Genomic DNA, 26,941 nt, shown 5'->3' with positions numbered 1-26,941 from the left:
GTTGAGTGGAACAACGCATCGAAAAACTACCTCCTACCACCCACAAACCAACGGCTTAACAGAATGTCTCAACAAGACAATTGCTGATATGCTCAGTATGTACATCGACGTGGATCATAAAAATTGGGACGAAGTTCTACCATACGTGACGTTTGCCTATAATATGGTGCAGCAGGAAACTACACGGAGCACGCCATTTAGTCTTCTTTATGGCCATGAAGTGACAACAATGCTTGATGCCATGCTGCTGCACGACTGCGAGGATACAGACACGGATGTTCAAGCCTGTACCCAACGAGCTGAAGCGGCACGGCATCTAGCATGCGTGTGAATCGCCCGACAGCAGAGTTACGGCGCACAACGTTATAACCTGCGACACCAATACGTCACTTATCAACCAGGCGAGAAAGTGTGGGTCTGGAGCCCTATTCACCGACGCGGCCTTTCTGAAATTTACTGAAGAAGTACTTTGGTCCCTACAATGTTATACGGCGCCTAAGTGACGTGAATTATGAGGTCATCCCTGACAGTTCCTCGCGAGCTCAAAAATCTGAAATCGTACACGTTGTGCGGATGAAGCCATATTGCAGTGAGCCAGTTGCATAATACGTCAACTACATACACCGCGTATTCTGTAGCCGAGCATCGGGTCGATGCTCTTCCTGTAGGGAGGCAAATGCCGCATTCAACCTGCAAAGGAGAGCTCGCACAGCCAGAGAGGAAGACGAAGCTCTTGCCCGGTCCTCTTTACGAGCGCCTTTAATTTTTAATTAAAGTGAGCTCTTCTATATCGGACTCGTGCTGTGTCTGCGTCGTGACAATATACGCTAGCATTTTGCCTTTAGAGACTTGTGTGCCCACTAATAAGTGATTTCCTGCATTTCCGATGTAGGTGGAAATGTTGTAGGCCCGTGTGCTCAGATTTGGGTGGAACTCCGGGTGGTCCAAATTTCCGGAGTCATCCACTGATAATCATATGGTGGTTTTGAGGATGTTAAACCCCACATATAAATCAAATCAATTAATAAGTGATTTCGTGCATGTGTCCATATGACACTGAGTGTAGTCGCCATTCCGTCCATAGTCTAAAATATTTTTAATGTGGGTGACACTTTGCTGTTCAAGCACATCACATAGTGCATTTGCCGTCATTATAAATGGAATAAGTGCTAAATTACTAGCTAAGAATGCAGAATTTTAGCGACACCGTCTCGTGAAGTGTTGGTGAACTCGAAAATGCTGCGAATATTGAACGGTATAAGCGCATGCTCACACTCGCTCACTCACTCACACACAGAGAGAGAGAGACAAAGTCAGTAAATTGGACAGGTTTTCGCCAACATACGTTGGAATTTACAAAGTGTCCAAATTTTCGGCTTTGAAACAGAGCACACTTAACCGAAGGGATGCTCTAGTGTTCACGAGTGAGTGCTACTGCCATGCTCTAATGTCAGGATTACGTTCACCTCCTATTTATCGAGGTACTTCTTAACTTCATAAGGGCTTCCTACATGTTTCAGCAGTTTTGTTGCGTATTGCTTTGGCACTCTGTTGCATCAACATGCACAGCTTCATACATGCTCTTAGCAACTATACTCAAATAGTTGCACAACATTTGCAAAAGCACAGTGAAGGGGCTGGGGAAGGTTTTAGGTTTTAGGGCTGATTTTAATACTCATTACGAATTTTCGTGGTGTTCGAATAGAAGAGGTGCCTTCTGAATCAAAAATGCCAAACTGTTTGAACCGAATATTCGAAGTTATGTATTTTTGCATACCTGCTGTCAAGATGTGTTGCCTGATCGATTGATTCACGTTTTGGTGCATCCTTAGACTTCTCCCAAGTGCTTCTTCATTTTGATTTTGACAGTTTATAATATGCTGCCTGGGAGAAGTCATTGAACAAGAAATGTTGCTGTAGCCAGCATTTCGACAAGGTGGCTTGCCTTGGTCTACATGAATTTTGTGCTTTGAGCTTTTCCTGAAAATCTGCATCGTTTGGAGTGCCATCTCAGAGAGTGTGGTTTGCATTGTAATGCGGTACTCCTTCTTAAAGAAACCATTTTATTCATCATAATATGAATAATTGTTCGGGTTTTACGTCCCGAAACTGCAATATAATTATGAGGGCGCCATAGTGGAGTGCTCCAGAATTTTGGCCATTTGGTGTTCTTTAACCCATACCTAAATGTAAGCATATGGACCTCGAGTATTTTGTCTCCATTGAAATGCATCTGCCACGGCCAGGCCAATTTCATTTGTGTAGTTGCATTATGTTTCATATGTTAATTATGAATGGTAGTCTACCACTATCCCTAAAAAAAATGCATATAAAAGGTGCATCTTACCAGTACACACCTACGGAGCAGAAACCTGGAGTTTTATAAAGAAGGTTAAAATTAAATCAAGGGTGGCGTAGCAAGTAATAGGAAGGAAAATGATAGGCGTAGTAACCTCAAGAGACAGGAGGAGAGCAGAGGGGGTCAGAAGTAAACGGGTGTTAAGGACATCATAGTTGAAATTAAGAAGAAATGAGCAAGGGCGGGACGCACGGCACGCAGGCAGGATAACCACTAGTCATTAAGGGTAACTCACTGGATTCCAAGAAAAGGCAAACATAAGTGAGGGACAGAAAGTTAGGTGGGGAGATGAGATTAAGAACTTTACAGGCGTAACTTGGCGACAGCAAGCACCGGACCGGTTTGATCAGTGGAACATGGGAAAGGTCTGTGCCCTGCAGTGGGTATTGTCAGGCTTACTGAAGGGTGGCTCTCTACTTGATCTCATATTTTCGAGTGCATCACTGGCTAAAAAAAATATACACTTGAGAAGTCAAGGCTGGTATTTCAGGTCACAGTATTGTGATTCTTCAGCTATTAGGCATGTGTCATGCAGCGCTAATCACCGATTACTCTAAAGCTGATCATATTTCAATTCTGGATTTCTTTCGACGTGGAATATGAAGATTTTAAATGCATTGCTGTATCTTATAGTTCCGGTTGATGAGGCGTGGGAAAAATTTAAAGAAATGGTACAGAAAAGTCCAAGGAATGAATCTGTGGGTTTCGCGAAAAATTATTCACGTGTAAGCGTCATCTAAGGCGCATGCGGGCCAAACAAGAAAAATGGTAAACAAAATTTGAGATCGGCTGATGTCATGACGCTCTTTTTGTTGTGCAAAGCTGGGTTGGCTGACTCAAAGAAGTGATACGTGAATGAATCTTCAACGCAGTTTATTAAAGCAGCACTGCAGAAATTTTCACCACAAAAAAAATTCACTGATGTGTAGTTAACTAATGAGAACGGCAGTGTTACCGACAGTTTTCAAATTGCGTGTACTTTTACTGATTATTTCGGATCGGTTTTTATAAGGTATCATGGTGTATTGCCGGAATTCAGATTAGGTTGTCCTGCTCTGCCAATAACGGATATTGTGGTTACTCAGGAAGGCATTTGTAATCTAAATTTTTAATTTTTGATGAAAAGAAATCACGTGGCTTAGATGGCATTCCAAATGTCTTTTTAAAACGGTATGCTGAAGGGCGCTCTTATTATCTGACATATATCTAACAAATCTTTGCATGACGGGGAGGTTCCTCATGACTGAAAATGTGCTAAGGTCGTACAGATTCACAAAGGAGGAGCTAAAGACTGTGTGAATAACTACAGGCCTGTGTCTTTGACAAGCACATGCTGCAAAAACACTGGAGCATGTACTTACTAAGCACTTGACAGCATTTTTCAAAGAGTACAAACTAACAGGAAAACAACAACACGGTTTCAGGTGAAGTTTCTCGACTGCCACGATTCTTACCGGAGTAACACATTTTATTAACCAAGTTCTAGACTACAGAGGGCAAGTTGACATTTTCTTTTTTGATTTCAGAAAGGCATTCGACAAAATACCTTATCCAAAAGTGCTACATAAACTTAGCCTGGCCCTGCAGAATGATGAGCTTTTAAATTGGATAACGGCCTACAAAAAGAGAGCAAGTGCTTTGCATTAAAGGCACAATTAGTACAAGGCGGCCGGTAGGTTCCGGTGTTGTTACACAGCGTTCTGTCATAGGGCCACTACTGTTCCTATTATAGCTTCCTAAATATACACTAGAGGGAACTCTGGCGCTATTGTCTGTGGGAGCTGTAACGCACGGCACTTCAACGAGCATGGGAATGATGGGTAGTACACGGATTTGTCTAATTTTTGTACTTCTAGCTCCGTGTGTGTTCGTGTGGCTTGGAGCTGTTTTCTCATGAAACAAAAATTAGCAAATGTTCAGTGGTTGCGCTTCACTACCTTATTCTTTTAGGCTTACCTTTTCAAATTGGGTCGCAATGTTCAAAAGCGTTTGTTCTTTCTTTTGAAACAAAACCGAAGCACAGCAATAAAGGAAGCCACAAGTACAATCGCCGCCTACAAGTACGAAGACTAGGAAAATCTGTGTATTACTCATCATTCCCATGGTCGCCGAACGATCACAGCCCCAGAGTCCCCTCTAGTTAATTTTAGGGAACTCTGTGGTTCTTATTGTATATCACTGATATGAACAGCGGCTTCTCACCAGATGTTTTCTTAAGCACTATGCGGACGAGACAATCATTTACTCAAAGGTAGAATCGAACTACAACCAGGAAAAGCTCAATGAGCATCTGGGCATAATAGGCTCTTGGTGTAAAAAATGCCAAATAAAATGGAACCCTAGCAAAAACGTTTTTATGCCGATTGCAAGAAAAACCAAGCCTCTGTTATTTTTTTAGGCAAACCACTCTGCTGTGTGTCAGAATATAAATACGTGGGTGTTTACGTCACAGCTAACTTGAACTGGAAGCGCCATATAGACTATATCTGTGAAGAAAAGCTTTGGATGCTTCGTTGGAGGCTTAGTGACGCGACAATTGAAGGAAAACTCAGAGCAAATAAAACCATGGTACTTCCGTTGCAGGAATATGCATGCCCGATATAGAAGCCATATACGCCAAATAACATAGCTAAATGTAAGCGAGCTCAAAATGGAGTACAGTAAAAGCTCTTTAATTCGAATTCCACGGGAACGCTGAGCAATTTCAAATTAAACAAAATTCGAAATAATGAAAGTGAGCGAAAATGGGTGAATTTCGGGGGTGGGGGCACGAAAAATATTTATTGGCCAAAAAAGTCGGGGATGACCATCTGCTTCTTTTCTCTGAATGCCACAGCTGCGGCTCCCTGCTCTAGCGCGCGGACGCGGCGCAGGGAATCTTTTTCACCCTCTTCAAAGCTGAAGAAGAGACACGCCACATTAGGTGCCTCCATCACCGCAGAAGCTGACGGGCGCACAGGCGCTTCATTTTCGTCTTCCTCACCTTCTGGCTCTTCAGCATCAGGCTTCGCACCGGCTACTTGAGCGATAATGTCCTCATCAGTCAGGGCACCACATTCCGATGCACCGGTGTCACCTTCAACATAATCGGCAAAACGTACGTCCCGAAGAGTGTCGCGCAATGCCACTGGCATGAGCTCCTCAGCCCCATCCACGTTGGCGTCACAACTATCCTGCGCACTTCCAGTTGCAAATCCACTGTGGCGGAAACAGTTTGCGATTGTGGTCGCGGTCACCTGTTCCCATGCGCGCACCAACATGTGCGTGGCAGTGAGCAGCGTAATGCCGAAGTCCTTCCTGTCGCCCGCGCACAAAATCATTCGTGAACGAACAACGTGCTCGAGGAACAAAGTGACGCTGCCGGGAGCGGCCTAGGACTGCTTGGACTACTCCGCCGACTCCTCAGCATCCCATGGGTCCCGCGTACGAGTGGCGCCAGGCGCTGAGATAGCGGGAGAGCTACGGAAAAAAAATTGCTTCCTGGATTTTGGAGGCCATACTTTGCTCGCCCTTTGCTCGGAGGTCACTTGAAGCTCGAAAAAACTGGTCGTGCCACATATCGTTCGACCGTAAAAGCTTCCACTAGTGTTTGACGATGATGACGCTCGGCGGCGCGCGCTTCGAATTATTCGTAGAGGCAGCAATTTCTGTTCGAATTAACGAATCGTTTTACACATGGTCTCCTATGCACTGCGGACCGGACTGCGGCGACCATTTCGAATTATCCAAAATTTCGAATTAATGAGGTGTGAATTAACGAGCTTTCAGTGTACTTAATTCCTACCATAGAACGCAGTCAGTAACAAGCCTAAGAACAAACGCTCATATCTTTGCATTGCAGGAAAGAATAAACATCAACAGCGTACAATACTTTTTTCAGATATTCCATGGCATTTAAAAAACAGAGCTAACAAACATTCTCGCTCTATATCTGTCCTATTCGCAGACAAAGCACAATAAACATGTTAAACCTTTGAAGCATAACACCGAATCGTTCAAAAATATTTTCGTCATATCCGCTGTTGACACATGAAATAAGTTATGAAAGTATGTTGTATTGGGTAACGATGTTGAAAATATTTTGAAAGCGCATTGTTGAATTAAATGTGCTGATGAAAATGTCCTCACTTGCAAACCTGTGTTCCGCTGAGTTGACTGCAATGTGCCCATCGAATGTTGCATTTTTTTCTTTTTCATTTTGTTGCATGGTGTCAAGTTGCGAGGTTTTCTTCCCCTATTGAATTGGTTTTTGAAACTGCTGCTTTGTGCACAGCTGAGCAACTCCTGTTTTGGAGTGTATGCTAACAGTATGAATAAATAAATAATATAAATAATGATGGGTGGTACTGCAGTATTGAAAGAAAGCGAGCCTGTCTGTGCAGACATATCACCCGAGCCAGTGGACATGGAAGAGGTGGAGCGCCTGCGCTCGAACTTGAGAGGCGACCTGGATCAGCATTTGGCGGTGTTTGCGTACGCCGAGTGGCGGCGCTGGATTTCCCTCACGAAGCATGTCAGCCGGGCGGTGCTGGAGCGGCTGCAGCCAGAGAGGAGCGTCATCTATTCGGCCACGCCTTTTGAGCCAATTAACTTCTGCTCACATAGAGGTGGTGACCTGGCCTCTGTCGATTCGAGGGGCGACTGTGGCGAGGACATCAGGCTGTCTGACAGGGCCAAAGAATTGCTTGAGCTGAAAGAGGTGCCCGAGTGCAAGATACGTTATACAGAGATCCCCAAGAAAAGGCATGTTCTCACATTATGCTCATTGTTCAGCTATACTGGAAATGATTTGCTACTAAGGATCATGGAGATTCTAAATGCCAATGCACGAAGAAAATGTACAAACCTGCAGTATTGTACAGACTGTATCATGCTTTAGGCAGGCATGTCAGTGAAATTGTCTGCATGAACCAAAATTTTAATATTTTTCATAAAGGAGAAATGTGCCTAAGTGGTTACCTTTTGTGTTGGCCCACACATGTCAGAGAGTTGATAGCCAATGCTCTTGTTGTCTGTTATTCTTCTGGTGTGTTTGTGTTTGCATGCCTGTCATGAAAGTGTCATACTGTTAATATATGACAAATGCATAGGTAATCTTTCATGCAAGGGACTTTGTAATTGGCACTGAATCCCAAGAAGCTCTATGAGCTAATGCTCGTCTGTTCAATCAGTCACAGGTGACTCTTAGCACGCAAACTTTGCAAGAAGATCAGTATGGGGTGGATTGCAAATGGCAGAAAATGACAAGCAACAGGACGCAGGCACACCTCCCCTCGATTGCGAAATTGTGCAATAGTTGCGTTCTACTGGTTCTGCCATCTGGGACAGGGAAGCTTGCTTAACAATGCTGAAGGGGCAATGGGAATACTTTCAGTTCTGCAACACTGAGGCTATGTTTTATGTCATGCGATAATATTAGAACAAAATAAGCAGTAGTAGCATTTTACTTGTGTGCTGTCATAAAGAACTATGAGAAAATCGGGCTTTAGAAAATGCAAGTTTGCAACTTTTCTATAGTACAGTGTCATCATATTAGTATCATTGTAAAAACGACAGACCAGAGTTCAAGATAGCCACAAAACTGCATTGTTTTAATGAAAAATCAAACCATCTTCCTTCTGAGTTCAGCTTTCTCAGCTTTTAACTCGGTTTTCTTTGAGCACCGTTTTCTCAGCTTTCACTTTTTGAGCAGTTGCTGTCAATCATCTGTGGGCCATATCACAAGAAATGATGATAATAACCATTCTGTTTTCATTATTTAGATCTAGAGATATTGGTGAGCGCCACAAAGCTGTCAATACTTGTCTCCACGTCGTAAAAATTTTTTTATGATTGGCTTTTTGTAAAGGAGACTAGTAACACGATATCTACAGGAAATTTCAAAATTTTTTGTGTGCTTATTTAAATGTTAATAAATAAACCAATAGCATTATGATGCATAATGGGCCTTTGTGAATATTATTACGCAGAAATTTTGAGGAACTTATGTCTAATTCATTATTTAATTTTGGGATGACAATGAAAGTTTGTCAAGTGTTTTAACTCAGAAACTGCAGTAGATAGCTCAAAAGTGATTTTAGATAAAATATCAGCACAGTAAGTCATATCTGCATGCCGAACTTCATCACCTTATCTCTATAAATAACAAAAATAGTTTTGATTGTCACGCACTGGACAGTGGAAATGAATACTCTAGAGGTTTCTATTGTTGACACCTGTTTGCTAGACGCATGGCTTCTAAGCACAAAACCGTAGATTTCTAACTGTGCCGCTGATGCCTTTCGTTTAAAATTTAGATATCGTTGGCAACAACATGCACTAAAAAACCTGTCACTGGTGAGTGTAAAGAAATTGTTGCCCTAGAAATGCAAGTTTCGTGCATGCGGCATTTACTAATAATTACTGTTTTCTCAAACATGAGCTTGCCGGCCATATGTGATGTGGCAGTCTGGTTTTTTATTGAGGTATCTTGTCCATTCACATTTTATTGTTGCCTGCATGTGAGTGAATCACCATCATTGTTGCCTGAAGCAAAGAAATGTAGCACTGCTCAGCAAGTAGATGCAAGTTCTGTTCTTGACGTGGAGGAAGAATCCGGAAGGACGCGTCGCACAGTGTAGTAGAATGAAAGATGCCCCCATTTCCTTGATAGGGCCTTTGAATTTTGTTTCAGTGAGGCTGTCTTTGGGGACCTTGCACTAGTGTTCGCTAAAACACCTGGGGGGGGACAGGGGGAAGAAGTCACTTGATGAACCTTGGAAGAACTGACCTGGACTGAACAGGGGGTGTGGTGAATGTAGAATTTAATAAAACAAAAACAGAATTAACTTTCTTGTTGACGCGGCGTATGAACACAGGCAATCCGTGGAAAAGTGCTGATCTGAAGGCCACTGTGCTATACACCCACATCATAAATTTTGTGGGAAGCTTGTGAATGCTTCCGATAAAATTCATGTCGTAAATTATGGCACTCACGGTGCTCTGTTTCACACTCGCCATAATAGCTACTGGTGGTGCTGACGCTCCCACAATTAAAATGCACATATATATACCCTATGAAGTGGACGGAGAGATTAGTTGGTAGAGCATCGGACGCATTATTCGAAGCTTGCAGGTTTTGTTACCGCCAGTGGCAAGTTATCTTTTCATCCACTTTTCATTTTTTCCCATTTACATGACAAGTACTTCTAATAACATCTCCTGTACTTTCCTTGGTGTCATTATTCTTATTTCTGATTCGTATTGTGTCTAACAAAAAAGAAAAAGAAAGAAAACAAAGGGAGCGCATTTAATTACACTTCTTTCCTTCATGAGGAAGTAGTGATATGAACATTTGGCGGTGACAACTTAGAAAAAAGAACATGCTCACAATTAACTAAACAGTTGTTGAAAATGCATGAGCTTGCTGCTCGACTTATGCCAAGAAATTCGCAATGCCTATGTGTTCAAAATTTTGTTGCAAATGACGAGACCAACATAGTGAATAAACAGGCCAACTGTTCCTGTTGAGCAAAAATGATGTGCCTATTCTTATAGGCACCCGAGTGGCTCGACCCCATCGGAGATCACCAAGCACGGCATGGACTCAAGCTACGTGTTGGAGCAGCTGCTGGCCACCTGGCCACACCAGGAGGACCTGCTAGGTGAACTGCAGTTTGTGTTTGTGTGCTTTCTGGTGGGGCACGTGTATCCCTGCTTTGAACAGTGGCAGAAGCTGGTGCGCATCTTCTGCACGAGCAGCGAGGCCATCGACCGGCATCCAGACTTCTTCAGCGACCTGGTCTCCGTGTTGCACTTCCAGCTGCGCGAAGTCCCCTGCGACTTCTTTGTGGACATCGTGTCTCGAAAGAACTTCCTCACTGAGGCCCTGACCTCGCTGTTCCGAAACATTGCCGAGTCCAGTCTGCCTGACAACTCACCGACGACGTTAAAGATGAAGGCCAACCGTTTCAGGATAAGTTTGACCAAGTTGATGGGCTGGAGCTTCGAGCAAGAAGTGGCCGAGGAAGAGCGTCCTGTTGTGGTGGAATTGCCCGGTGGGAACTGAAATGCTGTCACTGCGAGGACAACGATTTGTGGGACAGGACAGCTGTGTGGGCTATCTCTCGTTCTTCCTTGTTAAGTTGGCATGGTTTGGGTGAGTCTGTAATGATGAACAAAATTGAGGTGGCTGGTCAGCTGGCTCATATAAATGGCATAAATGTTGCGACATGTGTGCTGGTAATTTATTTGTTGTCACCTTAGATGTTTGATGCGCCGAGCACTTCGGCTAGGATTCTATAATGTGCTAGCTGACGAAAAATAGCCTAAATTATTTTCCACTGGAAGCACATCATTAGTGTGCACACTGCTATGCAATTGGTGGTGATTGAATTTTTGACATTGCAAGTAATTTTTAACCATTGGCCACATGTTTTACTCTACAGAAATTACACACTTTTATGTAGAATAGCATGGCTTGTTATATGCAAGCTTTTCTTCTGAAGCATCAGAAAAATGAAGTTGGAAGACTAAGGCAATGACAAGTTCAGGCAAGTGTACAAAAAAAGCCTTGCATAGGATGTTCAATTAAACAGCATGAATTTCTTGTCTCTTTTTTACATGACAGTATCCCATTTGCAATATGGCAGTGCACGTCATTGCTGCAACTGCATTTGCAGGCTGCTGATGCATTTGTCATTGCATTTTCATTTGTCACATCATTTCACCCGGACAAACATCTTTTATTACACAGTATTACAAAGAACAACTTGTTCAAACTTTACACGAATTCAGTATGGCAGCACTGCTCAGACAAGTGCCTTTGGTCAATCTGCATAAATGTGTGCTACTCCAAATGAGCAGTGCTTTAGTTTCTTCAACTATTCAAATTGTACGTGTCATTTGCATTCTATGCGATGCCTTTTTTTTTAATGAAGTCCATGCACAAGATACTTCTGTAGTGAGCAAATAATTTAATGCATAGGTCATGTTTAACATCTCATGTACTTCAAATAAAATCAAAAGTCAAAGTTATATAGCCCATTAAGATAAATTTCTCAGCGATTGCTAGTCAACACTTTTTATGACCTCATGTTGCGTGCCTGGTGGTTTGTCAGAATGTTTTATTTTATTTCTTCCGATTCGTTTGCTGTGATAATTGTTATACTGTGGGCCCAGTGGAGGTAAATGTGACACGCTGTTGTGCGGATCAGCCTTTTGATGAGAGACTGATTTCTAAAATATTTGTCTAAATCTCATTCTGTGTACACCTTGTGTGTCACCATTGTATGATTGTAATAAAACGTGTTTGTTAATGTCTGGTATGTTAACTGCTTCTTAAGCAATTTTATCACCTTGATGCACCCCTTTTAGGTACTATAGCCAAGGTGGGGAAGCACAAGTATGGCCTGCATTTTGCGGCTACTAGTTCCAAGCAGCTGCCAGAAACGGGTCGCAGTTCTCCCACACATGTCTTTCCTGACTATATGAGATGATTTCTTTGCACACAGGATTTGTTTAAGCTAATTATAGCATATTTTTAAGTGGAAGTCCTCGGCATTCCTGAGGGTTAGTATTCCACTGGATCAGGCAAGTGGTATAATGATTAGAGCATATGGTTTTATGTGCTCCAGCTGTTGGGAACCTATTTCTACATTTATTTGTATTCATCGGCTTCATTATGCACTACGTAGCTGTCCTAGATGGCACCACGATCTCTCTCAATCTCCGCAGCGTGCCTCACCCAAAATATTCTCATTTGTCCAGGCTGTGGAAGTGTCTTCCTGCCAATGATGTGCATCACTCCAGCTACACTTTGATCAAAAGTCTACAACTGACTAGATGTGTCCACCCTTGATGTGTCAGTAAATAAGAGAATGAACGAAGGAGCCATTGGCATTGTATTAAGGATGAATTTTCCAGGGAAACTAGCTCTAGAATGCTTACCCATTCAGAGAGCAGCACGTTTATGGGCTTGTCTTTTCGACAGAAATGCCACTGCCGGTACCATCCTCAGCTGATCCCCACCTACTATGTATACTCGGGGACAACTTTCTGTGGCAATGAAGGGAAGGCTACATGGGCGGAGCTACTACTCCTGTGCTTCTCCGCGATGTAGTCCTCTTTGGCTCGCGTTTCGAGTGACAGCCACGTTCATGTGATTCCGCTGCACACAATGTTATACGCCTGCTTACACAGCCATTTGTGAGAGAAATTCGACACAAGCTCTTTCGGCGAGTCGACGAAATAGCTGGAGGGTGACGCGCGCTCACTTAAGGACGAAGACGCCATTTTGGTTGCGAGGTGCACGTAAAACATGCGTCATTTTTCACACGTGCAAAAACATGAAATTACTCTTCATAAAGCAACAATAAATAATGGTATCTCCTCCGTGCGTGCAGCATCTCTTTATAAACAGCATCTAGTGCAAAGTAGTGTTGTTCTTTTTGATTGCTTTAATGCGAAAAACACGGACGCATTCGTGGCACTATTTTCTAGAGTGGTGGCACATGCCCACTTTACCTCCGTAGCCTTCCCTTCATTGCCTCAGAAAGTAGTCCCCGAGTACAGTTGTGGGTGCCGTCCTCTTAAGAGGCGCTCCCTGCATACATTCCTTGTTTTTAATAAATCTTTGTTCATTTAAACCCCTTTGTAAGAGGCATGCTCTGGGCAAGATAAATTTAATAAACAGGGGACATTGTATGCATTTTCCTATCCCCTGTATTTTACTGTAGGGATACTGGTGTCTCTTACACTTATTTGTCTCTTATAAAGGGCTCGGCTGTACCATCATCAAGCCACGAACTAGTCTTCTGTTGTGTGTGTAATCACTGGGAATGTCAATATGTGGCTGCTACTACCGCAGCCCAACTAGAATTCTATTTATTGAGCATACCAGTCTCGTCATCAATCGCCAATGCCAAATTCTTATATAAATGCTGCACATCCTTGGCCCAGACAATCTGATGAACCAAGATTAAGCCACATAATAACCTGCAGGAGATGGGAAAATCTGTCTACAAGCTGCTGAAGGTCACTATCGCCGACATAGCATAAGAAAGTGACCAGCTGTTTTGCAGCGCAAGCTGCTATGAGCTTAGTACCAATGTTACTCAGTACAACAGCCAAATTTGGTGGTGATGTCTGCTGGCGTATGTTTCAGTCAGAGCTATAGCCCATAATTGGAAGAAAATATAAAAAAATTCACAGCATATTCACAACGTTACTAGATATTCACAGAATGAATGATGATTGGGGTGAAGTCTGTCTGTTCGTCTGTCAACTGCACGAAATCATTAACTGCGGTTGACTCTGGTTAATTCAAACTCGAAGGAACCTCTGAATTTGTATGAACTATCAAGAAGTTTGAACTATCAAAAGTTCTCAGATATACAACTGTGGGTGAGGTGACATCAAAGATTACGATTAGGCATTGATTTTATCTGATTTAAAAAATTTTAAGCGGTTTTAAAACCGAACTGTAGTAATGAACAGAAAGCAGAGGTGTAAGGTACCATCTACAAGTTCATCGGCAATTTACTGCTGATCAGACCTTTTAAAGAAATTGTTAACTGCCAACTGGTTTTTTGCTATGTGCCCTCAGCACAAAGCTCTCTATACCAATTGAGAAGCATCTCGGTTTACCGCATATGTGCTTCGATGCAAGCATTTGTTTACTAGCAAAGCCGTTTGCCTTGAAGGCCTGAGGCGCTTAGTTTTCATTTTTAGACTGTTAGCATTCTACAAGCACGCAAATTTTTAAATAGTAGTGCTGGGAAAGAAACAAATACTTTCTGGTATGAAACTGCAATAAGTATGAATTAACCGAATGACGGACTTTTACTTAAGAGGCTTTTAAGTACATTGAAAGAATAGAGGGCCTACCAAATAATTGAATTTTGTTTGAATTAACCGAAAGTATGAATTGTCGTAAGTGTACTTTATACGGAAACCACTAACTTCTAGTGATAACCACTAGAGATATCATTTCCAAGGACATATACACACAATTCCATCTAGTGAGAAATACACACACATGTATATATATATATATTGCAACGGGTTGTTTAACAAGCAGGAGTTGACTCGGCGAACGAAAGCTTTATTTAGCGCAAGGGCTAACTGAACGCAAGCCTGCGATCGCAGCAAGTCTTCTTCCTTTTCTATACTAGAGCTCGATGCCCACTGCCCTCGTGACAATCACCCCCGGGGCGATGAGGGAACCGTCCTGGCGACCTAAGGACAGGTGTACACACAAGGGTCATGGTATGGCTTGAGCCGAGAGATGTGTACAATTTCTTGTCCCTGAGGGCGGTTGTCCGGAGATGCATCCAGCGGCTTGACCAGGTAGTTGACAGGGGATGTTTGGCATACAACTCGATAAGGGCCATGGTACCTGGACGAACGCTTGTGGGAGAGTCCTGGAGAAGTAGAAGGAATCCATAACCACACCAGTGAGTTCGGAGCAAAGCTCATAGGCGTGGTTGACGCATCGTGGCGATGTTTTTGGCGCGTCTGGTCATGTGACGTGAACGCACGAGCAAGCTTCCGACATTCTTCAGCGTGTGCTGCTGCTCGAGAAACGGTAGTCATCTCTGGAGGGTCCGGTTGATAAGGAAGAATAGTATCCATTATTGATGATGGCTCGCGTCCATAAAGAAGAAAGAAAGGCAAAAATCCAGTGGTGCTTTGCGTTGCAGTGTTGTAAGCATATGTCACAAAAGGCAGTATGCTATCCCAATTTGACTGGTCGGGTGAAGCGTACTTGGCCAGCATATCCCCAAGTGTACGATTAAAACGCTCTGTCATCCCATTAGTTTGCGGATGATAGGCTGTGGTAGTGCGGTGTATGATGCGACACTCGCTCAACAACGCTTTGATGGCATCTTGGAGAAAAACGCGGCCGCGGTCGCTTAGTAACTCCCGAGGTGCTCCATGCCTTAAAACCAGGTTTTGCAGTATAAAACATGCAACGTCTTTTGCGGTAGCAGAAGGTAACGCAGCTGTTTCAGCGTACCGCGTTAGGTGGTCGATAGCGACAATGACCCAGCGGTCGCTACTCGAAGTATTAGGAAGCGGACCGTAAAGGTCGATTCCGACACGATCGAAAGCTCGTGCTGGACATGGCAACGGCTGCAAGGGACCTGTGGCATGCTGAGTGGGCATTTTGCGTCGCTGGCACGTAAGGCAAGACCTTATGTAACGGCGAACGAAACGGTACATACCGCGCCAGTAGTACCGCAGCTGCAAGCGAGTGTATGTTTTTAACACACCACCGTGGCCACATTGCGGATCATCGTGGAACGTGGCACATATGTCAGAGCGCAGATGTCGGGGAATGACGAGCAACCACTTACGGCCAATCGAGCTGTAGTTTCGGCGGTAAAGCAGGTTATCCCGAATAGCGAAGTGTCCTGCTTGACGGCGAAGCGTCCTGGAAACTGGAGCGGGCGTCCGGTTTGAGAGCAAGTCCAAAAGAGAAGAAATCCAAGCATCTTTGCGTTGCTCGGAAGGCATGTCCGAAATGCTGATGGCCAAGGCAGCACTGGTGGAGATAGGCGAGCCGACAGGCTCTGAAGTTAATGGTGAACGTGACAGGGCATCGGCGTCGGAATGCTTCCGGCCAGAACGGTAGATAACACGGATATCAAACTCTTGTAACCGCAATGCCCAACGAGCGAGCCGACCATTAGGCTCCTTCAGTGAAGATAACTAGCAAAGCGCATGGTGGTCTGTTACAATATCAAACGGACGTTCATATAAATAAGGCTGAAATTTTCCGATTGCCCAAATAATAGTGAGGCACTCCTTTTCAGTTACACTGTAATTCTTCTCGGCTTTACTGAGGGTGCGGCTGGCATAGGCAACGACGTACTCGTCAAAGCCACCCTTGCGTTGGGCCAGTATGGCCCCTAGCCCGACACCACTAGCGTCTGTATGAAGCTCTGTTGGAGCAGACGGATCGAAATGTCGCAGTATGGGAGGTGTGGTGAGGAGCCGTCAGAGTTCCTGAAATGCATCATTACACGCCTGCGACCACGCTGGCAAATCAGAACTTCCGGCAAGAAGATAGGTCAAGGGGGCAATAATGGAGGCGAAATGGCGGACGTAGCGCCGAAAGTAAGAACATAGGCCGATGAAGCTTCGAAGCTCTTTGATGGTGGTTGGCTTTGGGAACGCCGCGACTGCATTAAGTTTCATAGGGTCCGGGAGAATGGCGTCCTTAGAAACTACATAGCCGAGAATTATACAAGCTTGCGAGCGCCGAAGTGGCATTTCTTCAAGTTTAGTTGAAGTCCCGCCGTGGAAAGGCACGTAAGAACTTGCTCGAGGCGGCTGAGGTGGGTCGCTAAGTCTCTTGAAAATACCACAATGTCGTCCAAATAACAGAGGCACGTTTTCCATTTCAGACCTCGCAAGATGGTATTCATCATCCTTTCGAAAGTGGCAGGCGCATCCCAGAGGCCAAAGGGCATAACGGTGAATTCATATAGTCCATCTGGTGTTACAAAAGCTGTCTTCGGGCGGTCACCCTCTGCCATGGGCACCTGCCAGTAGCCGGAGCGTAAATATAACGAAGAAAAGAACTCTGCACCTTGTAGGCAGTCCAGAGCATCATCGATGCGCAGCAGAGGGTATACGTCATTGGGCGTTATCTTGTTGAGTCGGCGATAGTCAATGCAGAACCGGATGGATCCGTCTTTTTTCTTGACGAGAACAACCTGTGAAGCCCAGGGACTGTTGGAGGGCTCGATGATGCCACGTTTCAACATGTCGTTCACCTCGTTGATGACACGGCGTTCAGCAGATGACACACGGTACGGACGCTGTCTTAGCGAGGCTTGTTGACCGGTGTCAATACGGTGAACGACCGCAGAGGTTCGGCCTAAGCCTGACTGGTCAAGATCGAATGAAGAGTGAAAGCGGAGTAGAAGATTTATAATCTTTTCGCGCTGAGTTGGTGCGAGCTCAGAGTCGATGGCATCCAAGAATATGTCGAGAACATTATTAGGCGTGTTGGTAGGAGTGACAACACAAATTGGGAGCGAAACCGTAGAATCGGGTATAGTTGCCGGAAGAATGTACTCGTAAGGTTCGTAGCTTCCCAGGCATTCTCCACGTAGTAGGGATGACGGGCTGTCCGAGGGAGTGCACACATAAATAGCAGCGTGACCATTGCGAAAAACGACGACGGTAAACGGAACCATGATATTTCGACGGCACGCAAATGGGACCGATGGCATAAACAACACAGGCGATTTCGGAGGGGAGGCACACGACACCGAGACAACAACAGCTGAGAAAGGCGCAATGTCAACGTCAGAAGCAGCAAACACTCTACACGAAGCGCAATCGTCGGGGTCATAGCACGACACAGATGATGCGAATTCGGAACGAGCACAGTCGACCAAAGCAGAATTTGACAAAAGGAAGTCCCATCCTAGGATAACGTCATGCGAAGAACGGAATAAAACTACAAATGTGACGACGTACATCGCACCTTGAATGACGACTCATGCAGTGCACAAAGCTGAATATGATGGGACGTAGCTGTCTGCAAAGATAGGTCGGTAAGTTGCGCGGTCACTTTCTTCAAGTTTTGGCACAGTTTCTCGCTAATTACAGATGTGGCAGCTCCAGTGTCAACAAGTCCGTGCACCTTAATGCCATCAATATAGAGTTCGATTTTGTTCGGGGGACAGCAGTTAGGTCTTCAAATTTTCACTGCCCACGCAGTTCTTGCCTCCGGAACTGCGCCCGTCAGTTTTCCCCTCGCGGTGGGCTGTTGCGACGTAACATTGGAGAAATAGATCAACGAGGAGGAGAAGGTGAACGACTTGAGCCGGATGATCGGCGACCGGGACGTACGTCTAGAGGTGGATCGGCAGGAACGGGATATCGCGGCTGAGTGGGCATGTAACATGAAGCCCCTGCAATATCATGAGAAGGGAAGCTGCGACGACGGCAGTAACGAGCTACGTGGCCTGGAATGCTACATGAAAAGTATATCGGCCGATTATCCGGAGTGCGTCATTGGCTGACGGTAGGGGCACTGTTCGCTGAATAAGGTACCGTAAATGGTCGTGCAGGTGGCGGCGTCATATCAACGTTCTGAGCTGTTTCGTATACAGCCGGAGACGGGACGGTCAGCGAGTGGGAAGGTGGCGTCGACGAATAAACGTGGCGAGTAGCTTCGTAGGTGGCCGGAGGCGCTGGCGCACGTGGCCGAGCAACTGCGGCTGCATACGTTAGTGGTGCGGTAACAGTTGGAGCCTGAGCTGGTGGCAATGCTTCGGCAACTTGCGATAACCTGGCGAAGCGAGGGCGACAAGGGTGCCATTGGCTCGGTAGTTCTTGTGATTATAGATAGCTACCGGGCGACCTCCTCGCGTATGAATTGCTTTATGAGTGGCATCAACGCAGAGTGGTCGGCGGTGTCATGGCGATAGTCGAGGGATAAGATGTCCGCAGTTTCTTGAGCAGCGCAACGTGTAGAAGCGCGCTGCCTATGCAGCTCATCATAGCTTTGCCAGAGCTGAATCACCTCGGCAACCGTTTGCGGACTCTTCGCAGCCAGCATTTGGAATGCACCGTCGTCGATTCCTTTCATGATATTCTTGACCTTGCCTGCCTCAACCAGAGTCGAATCGACGAGCTTGCAGAGAAAGAGCGCATCTTCGATGTAGCTCGTGAAAGTTTCACCTGCTCTCTGTACTCTGCCCCGCAAGCGCTGTTCAGCAGCACGAAGGCGGCGGACAGCAGGACGGCCAAAGACTTCCGAGAGGGTTTTTGCCAATTCCGACCAGGTACTGAAATCACTTTGATGATTCCTGTACCATAGTTTTGCCACGTCGGTCAGGTAAAAAAACTCCCAAGCATTTCCCCGAGGGTGAACATGGTTAAGTGTGAATGCACGGGGTGATGCTATGAGGGGGAGAGAGAGAGAGAAAACATTTATTGAAAGAAGCTTGTGAGTGAAGGTGGGAGCTAGGGTCCAACCCTCTGGCTTGGACAGCCCGCCGAGCTCGAGCGACGAGTTGACGCTGCTCGACCAGGTCCGGCTGGGAGATCGCAGCCTCCCACGCTTCACTGAGGAGTTCTTGGTCCGCATCTGGTGCTGCTGCTCGTAGTATTGGGACGCTTACTTTGCACTGCAGTAGGAGGTGCGCCAGAGTGTCTGCCACATTACAGTGAGGGCAGATGTAGCTGTGAAACGTTGGCCTCATATGGTGCAATAGTACGCCGTGTGTGAACGTGTTGCTTTGAAGACGCCTATAGTCAATCCCTTTGTCTCTTGTGAGTTTTGGATGTGGTGGGGGGTATAACCTGCGTTCGAGCCGATAATGTTGCAGTAATGCATGGTACGTTAGTGGTATGGCTTCTCTTGTCTCTGATTCTGTTGTTGAGTGGGAGGTGCCTCGGATCTTGTATGGGAATGCCCGGTTGACGCATTCGCGGGCTGCGGTGTGTGCCGCTTCATTTCCCTCGAGACCGTCATGACCCGGAATCCACACGATGCATGCGTAGGGAGGAGGATTGTCCATGCGCTTTAGTAGCCTAATCGCCACCGTGGAGACCCTGCCTTTCAGATAGTTCCGTGCTGCTGTTTGTGAGCCGGTAAAGACCACGATGGGATCCTCACTCGTCTGGGTGGCGAGTGCTAGTGCTATAGCAGCCTCTTCAGCTGTTTCCGCACGTTTGGCGAGGATAGTACGCCGATGCCAGTACCGCGCCCTTGTAATCTGCGACGGTAATCGCGAAGGCATTACGTCTCGGATATTTGGCTGCGTCCACGTATCGCGCCTGCGGGTCATTGCTATGTTTTTTCCGGATCATGTTAACCCTGGCGAGCCGCTTTTCTCGGTGATGTTGAGGATGCATGTTCCGAGGAATCTGCTGAATTTTAAGGCTTTCTCGCCGCTGTGACGGTATTTTGCTTTTGCGTTCTTCGTTGGGTTCTAGAGTGGTCTGGTATCCTGTGCGTCGAAGGACGGCTTGCCCTGTGAGTGACAGCTTGAGTCTCTCGACCTGGTTGATGAGGTGTGCTTCGGTGAGTTCTTCCCACGTATTATGAACTCCCATGCGAAACAGTCGGTCAGTGGAGGCGGTAGTGGTGGTGGTGGTAAAAAACATTTATTTCAGAAAAAGTCTACTAGAGAGTGCCGACGTGGCCCATCGGCGTGCTAGAGTGGCAAGACCCTATTCCGGGACGCCAGTGGAGCTGGAAGCTGCCCGTGCGCGCTCCACCAAGGAGCGTTGTGCAGCCAAGGTAGAGCAGCCGAGCAGGAGCTCCTCCCAAGCCTCTCTAGTTCGGATAGGAAAAGGGGATTAGAAAGGGATGGGATTAACTGGGCACGATGCTACGACGTGATATGTGTCGGCGAGGACATGACAGGTCGAGCAGGTGCCACTGATTTCCGGCAAAAAGTGCCTGGCGACCGCCGGACTGATAAAGGTGTTTGTCTGCAGGCGGCGTAGCAGTCGTTCGTCCGCTTTCTCCAAACCACGTGCGGGGTCCGGGTAGAGGCGGCGCGAAGCCCGGTAATAAGCCAAAATTTCGCGAAAGCGCGTCAGGTTGGTATTGCCAGATTCCGTCTCGGGACATGGAGGGGCAACGGCCCGGACAGGAGAAGCGTGGGAAGCGGCATTTGCCGCCTCGTTACCGGGCAGGCCCGAGTGGCCTGGGGTCCAGACTATACGAATGGGATGAGGGTTAAAGCGCCAAGAGGCTGCCCGTAGCAGGCTAGCCGCCAGTGGAGCAATGGAACCCTGAAGGTACTGAGAACAGGCCGAGCACGAGTCCGTCAGGATGGTGCGTGAGGCAGGGTATGAGGCGGCCAAAGCTATGGCAACCTCGTCAGCGTGCGTTACTGTGTCTGCTCGAAAGGAGAGGCCACCTACGTGTTTGCCCTCTGTAATCACGGCAGCCGTGAAGTGACCCGAGGGGGAGGGACCCGAGACGTCCACGTAGAAAACACCAGGACGATCGGAGTGTCGCGTATGAAGGGCCGCGGCGCGTGCTAGTCTACGGCCAGGATGGAGGTCGGGGTTCATATTACGGGGTAGAGGTTCCACCCATAGCTTTTGACGCCAGAGCTCTGGTACCGGCTGCAGAGGGTCTTGGTCAGATATCGGGTTAAGGCCAAGTCTGTGTAGAAGACGGCGCCCTGAAGGCGTCTGCGACAGTCGATTGATTTGGTTAACGCGATGAGCTTCGCGCATCTCTGCAAAGGTGTTGTGTACCCCCAGATCCGCGAATCGGCTGTTGGAAGTTGCAATAGGTAGGTCCAGAGCGCGTTTGTATACTGAACGAAGAAGGACGTCCAGCTGGTGCTCGTGTCGACGACGCAGGCGAAGGTAAGGCAAGGCGTAGAGGACGCGACTGGTCACAAACGCGTGGGCCAATCGGAGGGACTGAGACCCGCGGAGGCCGCCGCGCTTGGTAGAAACTCGCCGTATCATGCGGCTCACCTGTTCGCTGGTGCGTCTGAGGCCTGCTATTGTGCCCTTTGGATCCAAGGACGATGTGAGGTGAAGGCCAAGAACCCGAATATTTTGCACTGACGGGACGGGCCCGGACGGAAGAAAAATTTGAGGTGGCGGTAGCGGAGAGACTGAAAGAAGAGCCGATTTAGCTGGAGAGCACTCCAGGCCGCATGAACCTGCGTAGGTGTCCACCAGAAGGGCAGCCTTTTGCAGGCGTTCTTCGATTTCCGCTAAGGAGCCGGTGTTGGTCTAGATTGTGATATCGTCCGCATATAGCGCGTGTTGTATTCCCTCGACCTCGCTTAGTAGAGAGGGGAGGTTCATCATCGCCAGGTTAAAAAGCAGAGGAGACAGGACTGCCCCTTGAGGTGTAACCCGCGTGCCTAATAAGTACGGGCCGTGTTCGGTAGAATTAAGGCGAATGAAGGCGATGCGATGTCATAGAAAGGCGCGAATGTAGTTGAAAGTCTTCTGCCCGCAGTTTGTGGTAGACAGGTTAGTGAGTATAGTGCTGCGTTTGACGTTGTCGAACGCCCCGCGGAGATCGAGAGCGAGCACGGCTTTATCGTTATGGCGCATAGTAGTCGGCTCTATGATATCGTGTTGAAGCTGGAGCAGGACGTCCTGCGCCGACAGATGCGGGCGAAAGCCAAACATCGTGTCGGCAAAGGTCCTCCTGGCCTCCAAGTAGGCGGAAAGGCGTTCGCGAACCATGGTTTCCATGAGTTTGCCTGCGCAAGACGTAAGTGAGATGGGTCTCAGTGCCTCAATACTAACGGACTTTGCCGATTTGGGAATGAATGTCACGACCGATGTGGTCCATTCCGTTGGAAGCGGAGAGCCGTCCCATATCGAATTTATAAGATGGAGTAGCGAGAGGTGTGCTTGGTCGGGAAGATTTGCCAGGAGTGATACTGTGATTCCGTCGCGTCCAGGGGCCGTGCCCCGTCGCATTTTCGTGAGTGCAAATCGTAAATCAGAAAGCGTGTATGGGGCGTCGAGGTCGGTGTTAGGGGCGCCGGAATACGTATATGCTGGGCCTGCGGGATCAATTGTGCGGCAGATGTAGCGGTCACAAAGTTATCACGCGAGTTCATCCGTAGTGCCCTGAAAGGCATGCAGAACACGGTGGAGCTGGCGTTGCATTTCTCCCCTGGTGGTGGAGGGATCGAGAAGGCTTCTAAAGAGTCGCCATGCACTCTTAGAGCTCATCTGGTTTGCAGCCTTCGAACAGGTGTCTGCCCAGTTAGCATCGGAAAGTTGTGCGGAGTATGCGGCCGCCTCTGCAGTGAGCGCCTCAATGCGCGCGCGAAGTTTCCGATTAAGTTTGTTGCGTTTCCAGCGCCTTATGAGCCCGCGGCGAGCGTGCCAAAGATGTAGGAGGTGTGGATAGATTGCAGGAGTCAGAGGTTGCAAGGGTGCGAGTGTTCGCTTGTTTCATATGGAGAGCGTATGATGCCCACGCTGCATATTCGGTCGAGGAGAGGCCGGCGGGGAATGGTTGCATTCTGAACTGAGTCCAATCGGTGAGACGGGCTTGGCCCCAGTGTTGGCGCATTTTCTGCTGCAGTGTGAACGAAATGCGAAGTAAAAAGTGATCGCTGCCCAGGGTTTCGCCTAAATTTTCCCATGTAGCATCGCGGATGTGACGGGTGAGGGAGAGGTCAGGGCATGTGTCTCGCGTGACCGAGTTGCCGGAACGTGTGAGTTGTGCCGGATCGGTAAGAAGCGTCAGGCTCAGCGAGGAAATGAGCTCCTTGAGCTCTCTGCCCCGGGCCTTCTCATAATGGTAACCCCAGTGAGGGCTGGGGGCATTAAAGTCCCCGACAATCACCAGTGGTTGTCGGGCCGCTATACGCAGCGCCCGATGGAAGAGGTGCGCAAACGAAGCCCTCGCAAGGCGAGGGGGACAGTACACGTTTAAGATATGTATTGATGGTTGGCCCCTCCGCTGAGACAGCACTGATATCATGCAGTAGTCGTAAGGAAGATCCAGATCGAGGTCAATCTGTATCGCCGTGTAAGCTTTATGCACGAGGAGGCATGTGGTGGTGCCGCCTACATAGGAGCAGTATCCAGAAAGGGATGGAGCAGGGCCAGATTCTTGGAGCGCCAAGACGGCCGGCTGAGAGCCAAGTGAGCTGAGGAAAAGGGAAAGATGTGAACGCTTTCGCCTGTTCCCGAAGCCTCCAGGGTTCCATTGTATGATCTCGAATTTAGACGCAATGTTTGAACGGGACGTACGATTGGTAGCCATCGTGACTGTCTTAGGTTTTATATTTGGTCCTCCATGTCCCGCTCGGAATCCTCAGAGGCAGGGAGGGGCACGGAGGCCGGATTGTCCGACGGCGTGGTGGTGATAGCCACCTTACGACGACGCCGTAGAGCTGTACCCTCACTGCTCACCGAGCAGGAGCGGCAACGCGATGCCTTGGGTTGAAACTGGGTGATTGCCCAGGCTTGAATAGCCTGGATAACCTCTACTACTATGCGTTGGACCGAGAAGCTGGTGAGGAGGTGATTGATCGAAGCTTCGACGCGCGTGAGGCGTTCCTCTACGCGCGGGGTGCGTGGAGGCGGCTGGCGGCAGTCCTAGGGCAAGCTTTGTAGCCTTTCGTATCAGCAGATGAAGCTTTTGTTTTCCCGCTGTCTTCAGGTTGAGGTAGGGAGTTCCGTACGTCATGCGGCTGTAAAGGAGAGCTTGTATCATTTTTAGTGTGTCGTGCGCTTTGAAGCCACTGCGGCAATTAGCCACCCTTCGGATTAGGTGGGTGAGCTGTGTCACAGTGTTCTCCAGCCGGGGTAGGGCAGCGGAGCCAGACCCATCTTTATATATGTGTAGTCCAAGGACTCGAAGCGTGTCAACTTGTGGTATTTGGACTCCCTGTAGAAAGACTTGTGGGTCAGGAGTGTCGTAGCTCGGTGGTTTACCCCGGGTGCATGCCGCAAGTACTAACAATTCCGACTTTTCCGGAGCACATTGGAGGCCGCAGGTCTTGAGATATCCTTCAGTGATGTTAACCACCTCTTGAAGTCAGTCCTCCTGTTCACCCGTGCTTGAACCTCTTGTCCACATAGTGATATCATCGGCGTATAACGCGTGATGTATCCCAGGGACAGCGTCCAAGAGACGTGGGAGCTTAAGGAGGGCTAAGTTGAAAAGCACTGGTGATATCACTGAGCCCTGCGGCGCGCCTTTGATAGGGAGTTGAAAAAGCTCGCTCCTGATATTGACAATCCCTACAGTGGCAGTGGCGTTGGTGAGGAAAGCCAGCATATAGGCGTATGTCTTGGCACCGCAGCCGACATCTTCCAGGCTACGCAGAATGGCTTCGTGGCTCACATTGTCAAATGCGCCCTTTACGTCCAAAGCTAGAACAGATGACTTACTGTGCTTGCTCAAGCGGAGAAGAATATCTTCCTTTATCTGCAAGAGGACGTCTTGTGTGCTGAGCATTTGGCGGAAGCCGAACATGGTGTTCGGATAGTGACCATTGTCTTCGAGATGTGTGGTGAGCCGCTCGTTTACCATGTGCTCAAAGAGTTTCCCAGCGCAAGATGTAAGGGAAATGGGACGAAGATTCGCAATCGAGATTGGCTTGTTTGGCTTGGGTACCATGGTCACCTCTGAGTGCTTCCAGGCTTGTGGTAGCTCGCCCTTCCTCCAGCAGTCGTTATAGTGCCGAAGGAGCGCCGTCAACGCCCGGGGCGGTAGCTGTCGTAGGTGCTTATTGGTCACTCCGTCTTTTCCCAGGCTCGTGTTGCGCGTAAGCTTAGCAAGGGCCGCGTGTAGCTCTGCCAGCGTGAAAGGCTGGTCTAGTGCTTCGTTCGGTGCTCCTCGGTACTCCCTGGGCGTCGAACTGTTGATGGAGGTAGCTTGCTGGTTAACCGAGCCACAAAGTTTTGCTTGAAGTTCTTGGAGTAGCTGGTGCTGTGTGTCCTCATAGTAGTGTATGAGCCGCTGAATTGTATTTCTTTGATTAGTTTTGGTGTGGGTGTCGTCAATCAGGGTTCGAAGAATGCGCCAAGTCTTCTTTGTGCTCAATGTCCCTTGAAGTTTGTCGCAGAAGGACCGCCAGTTCTGGCTCGCAAGGTTTTCGGTGTACTCCTGTGCCTGTCTAGTGAGTACGGCGATGCGGCGCTTCAGCTTGCGGTTGAGCTTTTGCCGTTGCCATCGTTTAATAAGCGATCTTCGAGCTTCCCATAGGTGAAGGAGATGATTATCGACTGCCGGATTGTCCTCGTTCAAGTGTATCGTTTTGGTATGTCCGTCAGCAACACTTACAATACTGTTTAACCAGGCTTCAATGTCTTCGATAGTCGAATCATCATCAAGCTCATTCCTGTAGGCGGTCCAGTCCGTGAGCCGAGCTTTTCCTGTCTTGAGCGAGCGGTGAGCCTGTTCGACCTCTATTTGAATTATGTGATGTTCACTCCCTAGAGTGTCTGGTAGCCTTGTCCACGTTGCGTTGTGCACGTCTCTAGTGAACGTGAGATCAGGATTAGTATCCCTCGAGACGCTGTTGCCAACTCGGGTTGGATGGAGCAAGTCATTCCACAGCGTCAGACCGTGTTGCTGCGCAGCGTCGTGAACACGCGCCCCCTTCTTGGTGGTGCTGTGATAGCCCCAGGCCGCGTGTGGGGCATTGAAGTCCCCAACTATGAGGAGAGACGCGCTTGGACGCCGAAGCGAGCGGACGCGTGTCGCATGCGCTCCGCCGAACGTGTGCTCTCGTTGACCGGATTACTTCGATATCGTCGCCGGCACTGTGTCGGATCATCAAGTTTTAACTGTCCTGGGAACCGCACACCCTTCCCGAGGCTGTAGAGCATCTCCATTTTGCTCTATCGCCTTCAGAAGAACCCATGTGAGCGCTGGGCCGCTGGGCCTAAGCGTCGACCCAGCTCACCTGTGCGAGTACGGGTGACTAGGCCTAACGGCGGGACCCCTTCCACAACAATATGGACGCTAGCACTACGCCCACTGCCGACGTGACTACTACCGGATGCGTTCAACCTGCATTCAGCCCCAACGACACCCATGTTAACACGGAATCTCTCGACCTCGACGAGCTCACCTCGGCAAGCGAAGATGAAGTTGCCGTGCACCATCCT

At 47.8% G+C, this 26,941-nt stretch overlaps 1 protein-coding gene across 2 annotated transcripts in view; it reads left to right on the top strand.

Annotated features, from left to right (window-relative positions):
* LOC119172532 (protein AAR2 homolog) overlaps window positions 1-11,655 on the top strand; it is a 101,152-nt gene extending 89,497 nt beyond the window's left edge. For both annotated transcript variants that reach the window (XM_075893926.1, XM_037423678.2), the window contains exons 3-4: window positions 6,742-7,102; window positions 9,896-11,655. In XM_075893926.1, the coding sequence (XP_075750041.1) occupies window positions 6,742-7,102; window positions 9,896-10,406 (872 nt within the window). In that variant the 3' untranslated portion in view covers window positions 10,407-11,655. The remainder of the gene's footprint in view (window positions 1-6,741; window positions 7,103-9,895) is intronic.
* Window positions 11,656-26,941: the final 15,286 nt, after the last annotated feature.

This window comes from Rhipicephalus microplus, chromosome 4 (genome assembly GCF_043290135.1).
Source record: "Rhipicephalus microplus isolate Deutch F79 chromosome 4, USDA_Rmic, whole genome shotgun sequence".
Taxonomy (NCBI): domain Eukaryota; kingdom Metazoa; phylum Arthropoda; class Arachnida; order Ixodida; family Ixodidae; genus Rhipicephalus; species Rhipicephalus microplus.
This window is presented reverse-complemented; position numbering and strand designations above follow the sequence as displayed.